Source organism: Mauremys mutica, chromosome 1, assembly GCF_020497125.1.
Source record: "Mauremys mutica isolate MM-2020 ecotype Southern chromosome 1, ASM2049712v1, whole genome shotgun sequence".
NCBI classification, from domain to species: Eukaryota; Metazoa; Chordata; order Testudines; family Geoemydidae; genus Mauremys; species Mauremys mutica.
Window position 1 is genome coordinate 145,839,783 of NC_059072.1, and position 15,907 is coordinate 145,855,689.

Below are 15,907 nucleotides of genomic sequence, written 5' to 3' on the forward strand. Positions count from 1 at the left end.
GTGATTCTCTTCCTCTCCCATTCTTCTTTTGTCTCTGTATCAGCCTCATTGATTGTATTTTGTTTGAATTTACACTCTAAGCTCTTTGGGGAAAATTGTTTTTTTTTTCCTTAAAACACCCAGTGCACAAATAACACTCTATATTTTTTACAAAGTATTTATTAATATTTGCACTAATGGCCTCTGAAATCAACTCTTATCAACCCAGATAGGAATGACAGTCATTTAGTATGGTGGGAGTGCTCTGGTTGGTTGGAGAAGATTCCAGTTTGGGGTCTCTGCCCTGCATCTTGACAGTCTGCTGTGTGTTTTATCACCTGAAACTGCAGCCCCTCAGTCTGAATGGTAACACAGCAAATTGAAGTGATTTCTCTTTGTCTTTGGAACATCCCAGGATGTGTGTCTCGGATGCTGTGATCCTCAGGCTTCAGCTAAGCAGCTCTCTTCTCACAAATACAGCGATATCGTTGTGTACAATTATAGGAGGAGGCTTCTCCTGCATTCAAAAGTACACAGGCCTCTCCAGGCTCTTTCTTCTTTACTTGGAACCTGGGGTGGAAAGCTACATTTAACACTCAGCCATGCCATTTTTTTTTAAATCACAAACAGTGTCATTGCATTTGGCTGCCTAAATATTGGGGTTAACTTATCTTACCCATTAATTTCACTTCTCAGAATAACATGTCCTGCAAACTGAGCTATGAAAAGCATTTCTTTGTGATTTGGAATTTTTTTTGGTGTGAGAGTGTTAATTTAGCTGAGATGGCCTCTTGTTTTCTATTTACTGCAGTTGTTGTACAATTTAATGTTCTCTTCTTTTTCTCATTAAGTGTAATGGTGGCATCAACCTTAGTCAATGTTTCAGCTTTGAAATATCCCATTTTAGAATATCTGTGAATGTCTATATTCATTTGTAGCTCAGACAGAGTTACACCTACCACTGTTAATGTTATTCAATTGTTTTAATATGTTTATTCATTTAGATTTAAAAAATCCAAATAGCACCACTCCTTCCTGTGAGAATTTGTAAAAGTAAAAAATACACAATAATTCTATATGTTCAGTAGCAATGCCAGAGTGCACATTCTGTAAGAAATACACAAGGATGTAAAACACAAGTGAACAACTTCTAGATCTGCCAGAGACTTACAGGTCAGTGGAATAAGCTGTGCCATCCTCCCACAGCCAGCTTGTAGCAGCTCCCATACGGAATAGCCCAATCCAGTGAAAACACGCCAGTCTGTTTATGAAATCCTGTTTGGGAACAAGACTAAATCATTTACATCAATCCCCATTGGTAGGTGTATGGATAACAGGGATGAGAATGAGGTTGATGTGTCCCAAACAGGACCAGTGTGTTGTAATGCCCATACATTAGCCAATCACACCCCATTTTCTCCAGAAAAGTCAGCCATAGATTTTATGGATCTTTTTGCCCAATTTAATCTGCACCTGTCTCTCACGGGAAGAAACACAGCTACCGTCCTGGCTGAGAAGAACTGATAGGTTACCCTGGAGAATAAGTCAACACAATTGTCCCATCAGCCAGGGGTATCACTAATGAGAAAGATGAGAAATTCTCTTCCCAATCAGCACAGACACTAACCCAACAGCATTTCCAGCCTCTGTTAAAGAGAGAAAAAGCTTGATTTTATTCTCAGATGGGTTTCATTTCATTGACTTCAGTGGAGGAAGTCCTGATTCATGATGGAGTGAGAGCAGGGGTGGATCTAGGCATTTTCCCCTCCCAAGCATGGCAGGCACGCCTGCGGGAGGTCTGCCGAAGCCGCGGGACAATCCGCCAAAGGCAGCCTGCAGGCAATCCGCCAAAGGCAGCCTGCCTGCCGCCCTCCTGGCAACCAGCAGAGCGCCCCCAGTGGCTTGCCGCCCCAAGCACGTGCTTGGCGTGCTGGTGCCTGGAGCCGCCCCTGAGTGAGAGGAGACTCAGACTCTAGGAAAGGACTCTTTGCCTTCCTCATGCTATACACTCCCTTTAATCACTCCTGAAGTCAGTGATAAAATTTGCATTCTCTCCTTCTCTGGTGCCCAAAATTTGCCCAGTGTCTCTTGGGGACACAGCTCTGAATACAACACAAGCAGTTTAGAGGGTCATTTTACCCTGCCAGTGTTATTTTTCATTTTATACCCATATCCCATTTCACCACCAGATGGATATTGGGCAAGTATAGTTTGGAAAATACAGGAAAATAAGGCAAAGGGTAAATTCCCTACCAGTTCTTCCTCGTTCTCTATCCTCAGCAGTCTGAAGCCACGAGACGAGCAGTATTCTCGACTCTTCTGCCAGGTGCTCCTTTCATGTGTAAAATGGTAACACTTCCCTCTATGCTGTATCCAACCCTTAGGGCAAGAGCTGCATTTATCTCCTTGAAAAAGAGAGCAATATAGACCCGGCATATTTCTCTATTGATGGGTGCGACACAGTTTGATACTGAATGTCACCGTGTACTAGCTAGTGTGTATATTTCTCACTGGGAATGTAGTGTTTGTCTTGCCAGCTAGGATGAAGCTGATGTTGGTGCCCGAAAAATAACCTGGCATATGGGATACTTGGGTCAAGGCTCTTTTCTGAATCAGGCAGAGCAGGGACTTAACCCTGATTCTCCCTCATCCCGCGTGAGACCCCTCAACACCAGGCTATTGGTTGCTCTGGGGTTTCTCTGTTTTTTCATAGAAAACGTAGAAAGGTCTTGGTTTTATCCCAACATGAAATGGGAAAATTTTGAATTCTCAAAAGTGCTCATGGGACAGGAAACTTGTTTCCCATCCAGATCCATTCAAATAATGAGAGTAATTGTGCAGGAGCTAGCAACAGTGAGATGCCTTTCTGAACAACTTGCTTCTGTTGCAGATGAGTCATCGTCATCATGGCCTGGTTTTCAAAGTGATATCAACGATGATGTTGACTAGGATGAAAACCTGATATCCAAGCTAGCGCAGTGTCAACGCTGTGGGAGGGAAGTGCATGAGGGTCTCTATGTGCAGCAGCCTATTTGTCTGTTGCATTTGTCAAAATCCCTCTGTTTATCAGTGTCTTTCCCTTGTACTGTTGAGAGATGTAAGTTGGGAAGGAGCCACCCAGGTTCCCCTACTTTGAAGCTAGTGAGTCAGGGATCATTGATTATGTCCACTGTTTAGGACACCATATTTTTGCTAAGATTTGTTTGTAGCTTTCCATGTAATTAATATTTAGATGAGGCCCTTGTACATTTTGTGCATAGGGGCAGAAGTACCTTTTGTTGTTAATAAGGACAAGGAGAGCTGGATTCTGATTAAGCAACAATATTACCATAAAGGATATAACAAAAGAGTGAGCTCTGATTGATACCTTCCCTATTCACAACATTTGAGAGTTCTGTGTTATTGGCTTGGAGATCATCTCTTTGTTGCATGCAGTTTTTCAGGGTTTCCTGCAACTGGGTGAAGTTTTTCAGAATAGCCTGTTTCTCGATAAGTTCCTCATTCTGTCTTCTCACTTGAAGGGAAGCCTGGAGAACTTAAATCCACATCCCAAGAAATCAGTTAAAACAAAATTCAATACACTTATTATAAATTGTTTGCCTTTTGCATTATAAGGATGCTAACAGCGATTGTGACAGTTGTCATTATGGCTTACATACTGGGGCTTGAACTGGAGACCTTCTGAGCTAAAAAGCATGAACTGATACAATTTGAGTGCAAAGACCTAGTCTACCCTGGACGGACAGGTCAACATAGCTACAGTAGTCAGGAGTGTGAAAAAAACATTACCCAAATCATGTAATTATACCAACTTAACCCCAGCACAGATACAGCTATGTAAATGGAAGAATGTTACGCTGCTACCACGTCTACACTTTGGGGTTATGCCAGCATAGCTATGACAATTTAGCTATGCTGGTACAGTATCCATAGCATAGACATACCCAAAGACAGAAAGGTCACTAGTCATGTGCTGTAACAAGTCATATCCTCTGTGGATCAGCACAAAGGGAGACGTAACCCACACTCATTAGTGGGTTACACAATGTGGAATTTCAGTTTTATTCTGAAGTTAAAGGAATTAAGGAATTGGTGTAACACTGCTTTGCCATTTACAAAATAATCTCCATAGGTTTAAAATCTGGCTAACAGAATATGTGCCAAAAATGTTTTTGTCAAAATGTCTTTTTGTTTAAATTTCCTGGCTAGCTGTTCTCATAATTTACACTGATGTAAGTGAGAACAGAATGACATTTCACATTTGAACTGGCAAACTGAGCAAAATTGAAAAATCAGGAAACCATTCAGAAGCACAAAATATGGAGCCACGCAGTTCTGTAGCACGGTTAAAGCTGAATTAATCATTATTTTTTTGGTTTGGAGCTGAAAAATCTGGAACAAAAATTGATTATTTTTTAACCAAAACTTATTTTTTTCACTTTTTCTTGCCAAAACAAAACAAACAAACAAAAAAATTAATTTCAGAGCTAAAGGCAGCCAAAATAAAATGAAAAAACTGAAACAAAACAAAAAATTTGGGGGTTGTGGTTCACTTCATTTTAAGGGTGTTTTTCAATCCAAAATATTTATTTCAGTTCTTCCTTTAGTTTTGTTTTCAGATATTTTTCATACTTTTCATTCTCAAACCATTTCACTTTTTTAAAAAAATATTTTTTTTGCCCAAAACTATTTAACAAATTCTATCCAAATTCATTAATAGTTTCAGTGCGTGGAAAAATGCTTTTTTTGGCTAATAAAATATTCACTGAAAAAAAATTCACCCAGTCCTAGTCATGATGCCATTTCTAACCACATTTAAACTGTAGTCAGAGTTTCAAATCAACTTTAGTCTTAAATCAGACTTCAGTCTTAGGACCACCCCTCTCCCTAGGATTCAGAGCTGGAGCTGCAGCACAAGACGTAGCTTCAAAGTGGTGTCTATATAGGTATTTGTAGAGCATTAGTGCAAGTCCTGCTAGCCTTAGGGTACGTCCACACTACCCACCGGACTGGCGGTTAGTGATCTATCAGGGACTGATTTATCATGTCTCATCTAGACGCGATAAATCGATCCCCGAACGCACTCCCCGTCGACTCCAGAACTCCACCAGGGTGAGAGGCGGAAGCGGAGTCGACGGGGGAGCCGTGGAGGTTGATCCCGCGCCGTGAGGACGGGAGGTAAGTCGATCTAAGATACATGGACTTCAGCTACGCTATTCTCGCATAGCTGAAGTTGCGTATCTTAGATCGATCCCCCTCTCCCCCAAGTGTAGACCAGGCCTGAGTCTGTTGACCTGGGCTAAAAGGCTTGCTACTGCTTGTTCCAAAATGCTATGTAGACACACCCTTAAAGGCATTTCAGGTTCTCACATGTTTTACTGGTAAAATTCAAATCACAGCTCAGCAGGCTACAGGTTCTGAATATTGTTTTTCACAAAGTAATGCAAACTATGACAGGGCCTCACACATGCATTTACACATATCACTCAAATACTTATTAGAATATCCCTTCTAAATGTTATAATGGTTCAGATAATGGTTTGTTGCCTTCTTGGCAAATACTTACACTTGGCACCCAAAACCCCTGCAGTTACTAGCAAAGCCAGGCAGAGGAGCCCCAGAATCACTGTAATGAGCCATGGTGAAGATGGAGGAGAGTCTAACAGAAATAAAAGAGAAAATGAAAGCAAAAATGACTAGATCTCTGGTATCAGGGCAGAACTCTCAGCCACACCAGTCTACCAAAGCCAGAACCCACCTGTATGGAGCTAAACCAATCCAATAATAATAGCTATTGAATATGTGCTCAATAAATCTTGTGTGAACTGAGAAGACATGGAGAAAACAATCGCTCCTGGTGAAGTCCAGATCTGTCACATCCCAATTTCTGCCCAGGCATTGGCGCAGTGTGGTCCTAAGTGAGCTCCCATTAACATGCCATTTCCTTCCACAGTAAACAAAATTCTAATTTTATTGTTCCTTAAACATGAGGCCATGGGCCGCGGCTACTCCAGGAGGAGGATGTTTGACTATGAACACTTTGATAAAAGAAAGTAAGGAGCCAGAAGCTCATACTGTATAATACCTTTGCTCTCTGCACTTGTAGGTCTTTGTTGCCTCTGCTGCTTTGAAGGAGTGTGAAACTTCAGATCAGAGTAGGTTATTTCCTGCTTGCTGGTTTCTGGATGGAAAGACAGCTCTATGAAATTGTCATCACAGTAGGTGCGAACATAACTTCATAACTGTTAAGGCTGGAAGACACCATTATGAGCATCAGGTCTGAGTTCCTGTGTAATGTAACACAGACCATAGAACCTCACCCTGTATTACCTGTTTCCAAGACTAATAACTTGTGTTTGAATTGGGACATATCTTTTAGAAAGAGAGTAAATCTTCATTTAAAGATTCCAAATGGTGGAGAATTATCACATTCCTTGCTTACCGGTTCCACTGGTTAATTACACACATTGTTCAAAATTGTGTCAGATTTCCAATTTGACCTTTATCAGAGTCATCCAATTAGGAAGCAGAAACAATAACGTGTGACTTAGGTGACCGATCACATTGATCCAATAGTGAAGTATGAACAGTGAATTCTTGAAGCAGTAACCACTGCAAATAGTTGACGGACTACTACAAGCTTGGAACATAAACTACACACTGAATAATTTCATATAGAAACCCATCTTTTAAAAACTGAAGCCTGTTCTCAGGGAAGTCATGAACAGAAGAAGGGGTGAATTCTCTGAGAGTCAGATTCTTCAGTTGTGACTCATGTTGAGTTGTATCTTATTCTGTGAATATGAATAAGGAAAGGAATCAGAATCTGGCCCTGATTTTTTTCCCCTGCAGTAATGGACAAGTAAGACTGAGTAAAATTTAGTAAGGACATCAGGATTTGTCCCAAAGGCTGTAGCCAGTTAGAGTATGTCCATCCTGGACAGAAAGCACATAGTAAGGTGGTGAGTACAACATTTGTTTCTTATTAAATTCTGCTATCTTCAAAAAAACCTGACCTTTTGAAGCTATACCCTGAGGAGAGAGCCATTGACTGGGGATTACCTGTTCTCAGAAACTGCAGATCAAAGGCCTGAGCTGTACAAAGTAACGGTTGAACTGTCCAGTTGGGTATCTGGCTTCTGATTATAAAAACTGACATGAATTCGGGACCAAGAGTTTGAAAGACTCACCCTGAGCCCTGTGTTGGAGCTGGAGGTGACCTCAGGTAAGCTTTTAGCATACATATAGGTTCTTTTATTGTTTTAAAATATGTTTTCTCTTTAATGCTTTTTCCCTAAGAATAAATACAGTTTGCTTTGTGAAGGTTGGTTGGTAACTGGAATACATTGTTATAGCCCTTGTAAAAGAGTTAACTGCAGGTGCTGGACCCCGATCAGACCTGCTAGGAAATCACAATGAATCATAGAATAGAATCATTGAATCTCAGGGTTGGAAGGGACCTCAGGAGGTCATCTAGTCCAACCCCCTGCTCAAAGCAGGACCAAACCCAACTAAATCATCCCAGCCAGGGCTTTGTCAAGCCTGACCTTAAAAACCTCTAAGGAAGGAGATTCCACTACCTCCCTAGGTAACCCATTCCAGTTCTTCACCACCCTACTAGTGAAAAAGCTTTTCCTAATGTCCAACCTAAACCTCCCCCTCTGCAACTTGAGACCATTACTCCTTGTTCTGTCATCTTCTACCACTGAGAACAGTCTAGATCCATCCTCTTTGGAACCCCCTTTCAGGTAGTTGAAAGCAGCTATCAAATCCCCCCCTCATTCTTCTCTTCTGCAGACTAAACAATCCCAGTTCCCTCAGCCTCTCCTCATAAGTCATGTGCTCCAGCCCCCTAATCATTTTTGTTGCCCTCCGCTGGACTCTCTCCAATTTATCCACATCCTTCTTGTAGTGTGGGGCCCAAAACTGGACACAGTACTCCAAATGAGGCCTCACCAGTGCTGAGTAGAGGGGAATGATCACATCCCTCGATCTGCTGGAAATGCCACTACTTGTACAACCCAACATGCCATTAGCCTTCTTGGCAACAAGGGCACACTGTTGACTCATATTCAGCTTTTCGTCCACCGTAACCCCTAGGTCCTTTTCTGCAGAACTGCTGCCCAGCCATTCGGTCCCTAGTCTGTAGCAGTGCATGGGATTCTTCCGTCCTAAGTGCAGGACTCTGCACTTGTCCTTGTTGAACCTCATCATATTTCTTTTGGCCCAATTGTCATCTGCAAACTTGCTAAGGGTGCAGTCCACACCATCCTCCAGATCGTTAATGAAGATATTGAATAAAACCGGCCCCAGCACCGACCCTTGGGGCACTCCACTTGATACTGGCAGCCAACTAGACATGGAACCATTGATCACTACCCGTTGAGCCCGACCATCTAGCCAGTCCACCTTACCGTCCATTCATCCAGCCCATACTTCTTTAACTTGCTGGCAAGAATACTGTGGGAGACTGTATCAAAAGCTTTGCTAAAGTCCAGAAATAGCACATCCACTGCTTTCCCCTCATCCACAGAGCCGGTTATCTCATCATAGAAGGCAATTAGGTTAGTCAGGCATGACTTGCCCTTGGTGAATCCATGCTGACTGTTCCTGATCACTTTCCCCTCCTTTAAGTGGTTCAGGATTGATTCCTTGAGGACCTGTTCCATGATTTTTCCAGGGACTGAGGTGAGACTGACTGGCCTGTAGTTCTCTGGATCTTCCTTCCCTTTTTTTAAAGATGGGCACTACATTAGCTTTTTTCCAGTCATCCGGGACCTCCCCCGATCGCCATGATTTTTCAAAGATAATGGCCAATTGCTCTGCAATCTCATTGGCCAACTCCTTTAGCACCCTCGGATGCAGCGCATCCGGCCCCATGGACTTGTGCTCGTCCAGCTTTCCTAAATAGTCCCGAACTACTTCTTTCTCCACAGAGAGCTGGTGACCTCCTCCCCATACCGTGCTGCAGAGTGCAGCTGTCTGGGAGCTGACCTTGTCTGTGAAGACAGAGGCAAAAAAAGCATTTAGTACACTAGCTTTCTCCAAATACTCTGTCACTAGGTTCCCTCCCTCATTCAGCAAGGGGCCCACACTTTCCTTGACTTTCTTCCTTTTGCTAACATACCTAAAGAAACCCTTCTTGTTACTCCTAACATCTCCGGTTAGCTGCAACTCCAAGTGTGATTTGGCCTTCCTAATTTCACACCTGCATGCCTGAGCAATACTTTTATACTCCTCCCTGGTTATTTGTCCAATCTTCCACTTCTTGTAAGCTGTTTTTTTGTGTTTAAGACGAGCAAGGATTTCACTGTTAAGCCAAGCTGGTCGCCTGCCATATTTACTTTTCTTCCTACACATCGGGATGGTTTGTTCCTGCAACCTCAATAAGGTTTCTTTAAAATACAGCCAGCTTTCCTCGACTCCTTTCCCCGTCATGAGGTGCAGAGGTACTGAAGGCCTAACCCTCCAGAAGGCTAGATGTGAGTCTCTGCCTCAAGAGATGTGACATCTGGGAAGCCAAAATCTTCAGTGGGTGCCCTCAAGGAAGAGCTAGAGGAAGGTCAAAGATGTAGTTAAGCCTGGAAACGTGTCTATGCTTATGCTCAGGTCCAAGAGACCTTTCTCATGAGTGATGGCTCCAAAGCTTTGCTGACTGGCAAAAAGATTCCATGGTGAGGCTGTAGGCCATGGAAGTTCTGGAAAACCTGAATAAGGAACTCAAGATGGAAAATATTGGCTCACAGAGCAATCCACCCAGGTGCCTTCTCCTATAGACCAACTGGGGTCAGCTGACCTGTCACAGGCGAACTAGTCTCTTCCCTGATAAAGGGCCAGTACCACCCTGTGACACAAGGGTTTATTACTTCATAATCAAATAATTGTGTTCCAGGGCTTTGTAGGCACAAAACCAACTCCTTCCCATACCTGGAGGGCTCCTTTATATCACACAGACTGACACAAAACTAACAAAATAGTTTTACTGGCATTTGAGAAAAAACTCTGACACAGATTCTTGATGTATAACATTAGGATTTGTAGGATAAAGTTCAAGAGGGAGAGTTGAGTGGGACTAAAAGCATAATGTAAAAGCATAATGTTAGACATAGATTCAGGAGATTATAAATATACAGTACCTATGATCCTGGTGTGCTTTGGTCTTTGTTTTCTCTTCTGCTCTGCAGGAGTATGAAATCTGAGGTCCACATAGGTCACTGACTGCTCACTCATTTCTGGTGGGTTATGGGACAGAAATTCCAGAGATGGGGTTAGTGAACTGAAATGAACATTGGGATTTGTACTTCAGTGAAATGAGCTTTTAGTGCCAGTAAGAGCATCAACATGAACAGGAGCAATGTAACAGGACAGCTGCTCAGTGGCTCGGTATGAGGGCTCCTGCGTTGCTCTTGGACACTTAACTCCCACATAACAAAGGCCACAAGAAACATATTCTACCATTTATGGCTACCTAGGCCACTCCATCTCATCCCAGTGGGTGATGATTTGGCCTCACATATACACACTTTTGGCACCTCCTGGCTGGTCTAGCAATGGTCTGTCTCTAGGCATGAAGCCATCAGCCTCGGGACACTCCAACAACTACAAAATGATGCAGTATGTCTTCTCAACAACACAGGCTGCTGCAAGCACCTCACGCCAGTCCTCCACTCACTGTAATGGCTCCCTATAGAATGCCAGGTCAAATTAAAGATCTCAGTCCCTATCTTTATGATGCTCAATGCCTGGCCCCACAATACCAAAGAGATTGCCTAAAGCTCCAGTATCAGGCCATGTGACCAACAACTCTGCTTCTTTGGCACAATGGAACTTTGTACCACCAGGACAAAACTTGTCTATTCAGGAGACGGAGCTTTTTCAGGGCCAGTCTGGGATCATGGAGGAAACTTCCACAGGAACTAAGAACCACCTCAAATATCACCATCTTCTGCTACAAGTGCAAGGCGCACTTTGTCTTGGCTAACATAAACATATAACACAGAGCACATATAATTTATTTTAAAAGAAAACAATCCCACCCCCTCCAAACTACACTTTTCACACAATTTCCCCCAATGCGGGGAGAAGAAAAGTACAAACTGTGATAGATGTTAGTAACCTCCCTTAGCGCACCTTTGAAAGGTACTCAGATATATGGTCATGAGGGTTGCATAAGAACATGTGAAGAATAGAGCACTTTATCTCCTTCTGATCCTGGTAACTACCTGTATTTATAAAAAAATATAAATATTATAGACTGATGCAGGCCCTACCTAATTACCGATGCAATTTAGTTTCCATTAGAAGTTCAATTTTGGGGCTCTACATAAATCACCAAAAAGGCAACTTTGACTTAAAATTGATATGAAAAAACTTGGTCCAAGGTAAAAAAATTTCTGAAAAATTTGAAGGGATTTGAAACAAGCTGTTGGTCATATTTCTACCCTAAAAATATTGCTTTTCATTACAGTTCAAATATTCTTGTAGACATTTTCTTTTTGCCATGTAATTAAAAAAACATAAATAAATACAATTTAATTTACTAGACTCCCCTAGAGATCAAATAACTGCTGGCAATTGCTGCTCATTTTGCAAGGGAAGAGCTCACAATGAAACCTGACTACTGAGGACCTTTGTCAATGAGGGAAAAGAAATTTTCCACTGAAAGTCACACAAAAGGAAGTGCTAAATTCCCTAAAGTTTGCTGATAGAGCCAGCTGAAAATTTTCCATCATAACTTTTTTGTAATGGTAAATTGGGGGTTTGACCGAACATAAACATTTGAGGGAAGGATCAGCTTTTCTTTTTTTTTTTTTAGGAAGAAAACTCAAAATCCAATCCTCAAAATTTTCATCCATGCACAGAAGATTTTGGGCAAAAAACTGACAAAACAGAAAACCACTAGTACAATTAAAGATTTTCAGACAAAAAGTAAAAATGTTTTTTTTTTCCATTAATAGTCAAAACTTTCCATTGAAAAAATCCCACTTTCCAAACTAGTCTATTTGTGGGGATTTCTCCTCTTTTGCAGAACTCTGTAGAGGAATGTCCCCTCCCTATTCTCCACATAAGCTTCCTGTTCTAGCCCATTCTCCCCTTCCACTCATCACTTCAGCACTGGATCTCTGATACCTATAGGAAGGAAGACGTGCTCCTTACATGTCAGAGGAAATATGAACATGGGAAGGGAACCTGAAGAAAGCAGGAGGAACTGATGGGGAGAGAAATCAAAACTGCACTCTCCATTCCTGTGGTCCTAGTGAGATCTGAGATCTGTAGCAAAGGAGAACACCTTAGAAGCCTTCTGAAAATAACTGGATCCACTTTCAAGCTTCTGCATTTCCTGGGGTTCTTAGTGTGATGTTTGTTTTATTTGAGGTTAGTTAATTCTAATGTTCATACTGTGTCCCTGCAATTTTAACTTCACCTTAACAAAGTTCTTGTGTGAAACTGAATATACTTTGGTTACTTCCATGTTTACTCAAAGGATGTTGAAGAGCAAGCAACTAAAACACATCTTTATTTTTATTGAAAAAGGTAAACTACATGTTTTAAACCCCATATTTTGCTGTATAAATCTATGTGCATCTTCATGGAATGTTAAAGAAACTACTCATAGCTTGACTCATGTCAGAAGAAGCCGGGAAGAGATAGTTACAAGGAGATGGCAAGTACAGTCATGGTACTGTATATCAGAGGACAGCCTTCTAGCACTCTAGAAGTGCTGTGCCTTCTCCTTAAAATACTTTGTGTAAATTTGAGAGCCTCTAAATCCATGAATATATCCACTAATTAAAGGAAATTCAGGTAAAATTCAACAAAAGAACTAACTGATGAGGAAAGATTAAGGGCTTGATGTAAGAATTGCAGAAAAACCCTAACTCCCATGGAACTCAATTAAAGTTGTGTGTTGTTTAACAGTCACTAAGGGGCCTATCATCACTGAGAAAAGAAAGAAAGTAAAATCACTAGAGATGGCATGGATGCTACTTAAACAATAATAGAGTCTCAGAGAATAAACGAAAAAAGAACCAGAAAGGCAAGGAATAAGCCAATATGGCTACATGGTAGGATTCAACAGGCAATTCAAGCCAAAGAGAGTTACTTCAAAATTTGGAAATCTGACTCTACTGAAGGCAATAAAGAGGATCATAAATTACAGCAGGGAATAAGTAAGAATAAAATTAGAAGACTCAAAATGCATTTGGAAGAGCAAATAGCTAAAGGTGTAAAAACAAACAAGAGATTATTTAAGTCTAGCAGAAGCAGAAAGCCTATAAAAGAATCTGTGGGCCTGCTGAATAATCAGCAGTTATAGGGAGTGATTAAGAATGAGAAATGATTTCTTTGCATCAGTCTTCACCACAGAAGATGGGGGGCGGGAAATTACTACCCTGACCTGCCATTTTCTGGTAACAGAGATTGAACTGTGGGAAGAAGAGGTGCTGGGGTCACCTAATTATTTATAAATCAGTAAGTCACCAACCTAGATGGTACATCTCAAGAGTTCTGAAGGAGCCCCAAGTATGAATTACCTGAGCAGCTGCTAACAACAATATGCTGTCTCATTAAAAACAGATAATTTGAGGGTAGCAAATGTTGTACCTATATTTGAAAAAGGCTTTAGGAGAGCTCCAGGAAAATATAGATCAGCAAGCCTTATATCTGTACCTGGTAAATTGGTTGTAAAGATATTTAAAACAATAACAAAACACCTGGAAGATCATGATATGATAGGGTCTAACCGGCACAGATTCTGCAAAGGATAATCATGTCTCATGAAACTTTTAGAATTCTTTATGAGAACCAGCTAGCATAATCTCTGTAGAATTTAAAAAGGCCTTTGAGAAGGTCCTACACAAGAGGCTAAGTCGTCATGGGGTGAGAGGCACAGTGTAGTAATGGATCAAAAACTGGGTGCAAGGCAGAAAGCAGAGTAGAAGTAAAGGTCACTTTTCATCTCAGAAAAAAGTTAACACTGGGGGGCTCAAGGTTTCCTACAAGATCCCATGTTGTATAATGTGGCTTAAGTCAGTTAAAACCTGAAAGAATTAAAACTAGACTGGACAAAGCCTTGTAAGGTAGACTTCAGAGAACAGTTCTTCACTGAAGCGTGATAAGACATCCTAATTCTAAGTCTTTCCATCTTCCTTTTCTATATGTCATTAACAGTGCTCATTAAGAATAATTATTTACAGAGATCCTTTACACTTGGTCCCTAAAAGGCATCAGTCGGAAGGTATGAAACAAAAAACTGCTTTCCTAGTTGTCCATTGCATATAAATTGCATAGAATTGTAGTGTTAGAAACCAGTCTTGTGAATTGCAGATCTCCTTCATTGCCTGCTGACTTCATAAGGATTTCAGAGCAGGTTCAGCACCTCCCAGAATCCAGTCACTAGTATCCGTAGTTCTGTAATCTTTTAGAATTTGATTTAAAGCATATTTAATGGCCATGCTAGAGTTCAGTGAATCATAGACTCATAGACATGTGAGTTATAAAAGACACCACAATCTAGCTGTAATTCATTTAGAGTAATATTTTAAAGAGTGTCTTTGTCATTGAAAGTCAATGAGAGTTAGGCTCCTAGATTCCTAAGTCACAATGAATATTTAACTTAGACTCCTGAAGTCACTTATGATCAGATTTTCAAAAGGTATGTAGGCACCTAAAGAAGTAGATAGGAACCTAATAGGATTTTGAAAAGCACCCAGGCACATAATTCTCATGGGAGTTAGGTACCTAGGTGCTTTTCAAAATCCTATTAGATGCCTATCTACTTGTATAGGTGCCTTTGGAAAAATGTTACCCCTAGTCTATTCCTTTGGCCAATATAAAATTGTCTCTATGGTATGAGAGATAGGATTAAAATAACATTAATATAAAGAAAGAAAGAAATCATAAGGGCAAAAAAGCAATTAGTTAAAAAGAAAGTAGGCAAGGGCAAATAGAGAGCAAAACCAGACAAAAAGTCAAGTCTTACAAACCCAATGAAAACACAGAGATAAATAGGGAAATCTTAGAAAGGAACCAATACTACAGAAGAGAGGAGTGCAGGAAAAGAAACATGCCATTTGAACACTTCCCTCTTTCCCTCCCCTCTATTTAGACTATATGGGCTACTGGGCAAGGAATTCTCTTTTTCTCTCTGGAATCTTTCCCGCACATCGATGATTTTATATAAATAATAAATAGCGATTAACTAGAGCTGGTTTAAACTTTTCAAATTTTGACAATTAATTTTTTTTCAAAATTAAAACAAATGAGGGTTTTTTTTTATTTTTCATATTTCCTCATCTCCCTTTTTTCAATCACCTCTAAAGTTTCAATTACATTCAAAATTTTGCAAAACAAAAACAAAACTTTCCACAAAAATGTTTGTATCCCTTTTGGGGACTAGATCTAGTACCTATATCTATAGGGCCTGATCCTGCTATTCATCTCCTGAATTACAGGACAGGTAAGGGAGATAATCTATAGCAATTACCTTAGTAAAAAGGAAAGCCCCTGGAGAAAAACTGGTATTACCTTTGTTTGTGTTGGAAGGTTTACAAGCCAGGTTTTAAATCTTCTACTTGCCTTGTCTTTGCCCACAGGGAGAGAGATGGGCAGTGTGATATCACCATTCGAGTGTCCTGTTATAAGAGGGACAGCACCAGCCAAGAGAGGAATAATTATTTGTTCTGCAGTGTTCCGGCTGAAACCGCACAGGAAGCGCTCATGTAGCTGATTAGAGAGGCACGGCCCTTGTCCAAAAGCACTGAGAACAAAGAGACTTTCCTCTTCAGATGGCTGAACCATCACTGACAATACCTGTTGTTTTAACTTCAAAAGAAATTAGAATCATAGAATCATAGAACCATAGAATATGAGGGTTAGAAGGGACCTCAGGAGGTCATTTAGTTCAACCCCCTGCTCAAAGCAGGACCAA

At 40.9% G+C, this 15,907-nt stretch overlaps 1 protein-coding gene across 1 annotated transcript; it reads right to left on the reverse strand.

Moving 5' to 3' along the window:
- Positions 1-185: 185 nt before the first annotated feature.
- Positions 186-15,612, reverse strand: LOC123348116 (natural killer cells antigen CD94-like). Its single transcript, XM_044985488.1, has 8 exons — positions 15,505-15,612; positions 10,116-10,211; positions 6,065-6,160; positions 5,546-5,638; positions 3,347-3,514; positions 2,233-2,384; positions 1,151-1,254; positions 186-549 (listed from the first exon to the last, which is right to left on the reverse strand). Exons 2-8 carry the CDS (start codon positions 10,207-10,209, stop codon positions 432-434), a joined length of 825 nt encoding a protein of 274 aa, XP_044841423.1. The 5' UTR covers positions 10,210-10,211; positions 15,505-15,612; the 3' UTR covers positions 186-431.
- Between the last annotated feature and the right edge of the window lie 295 nt (positions 15,613-15,907).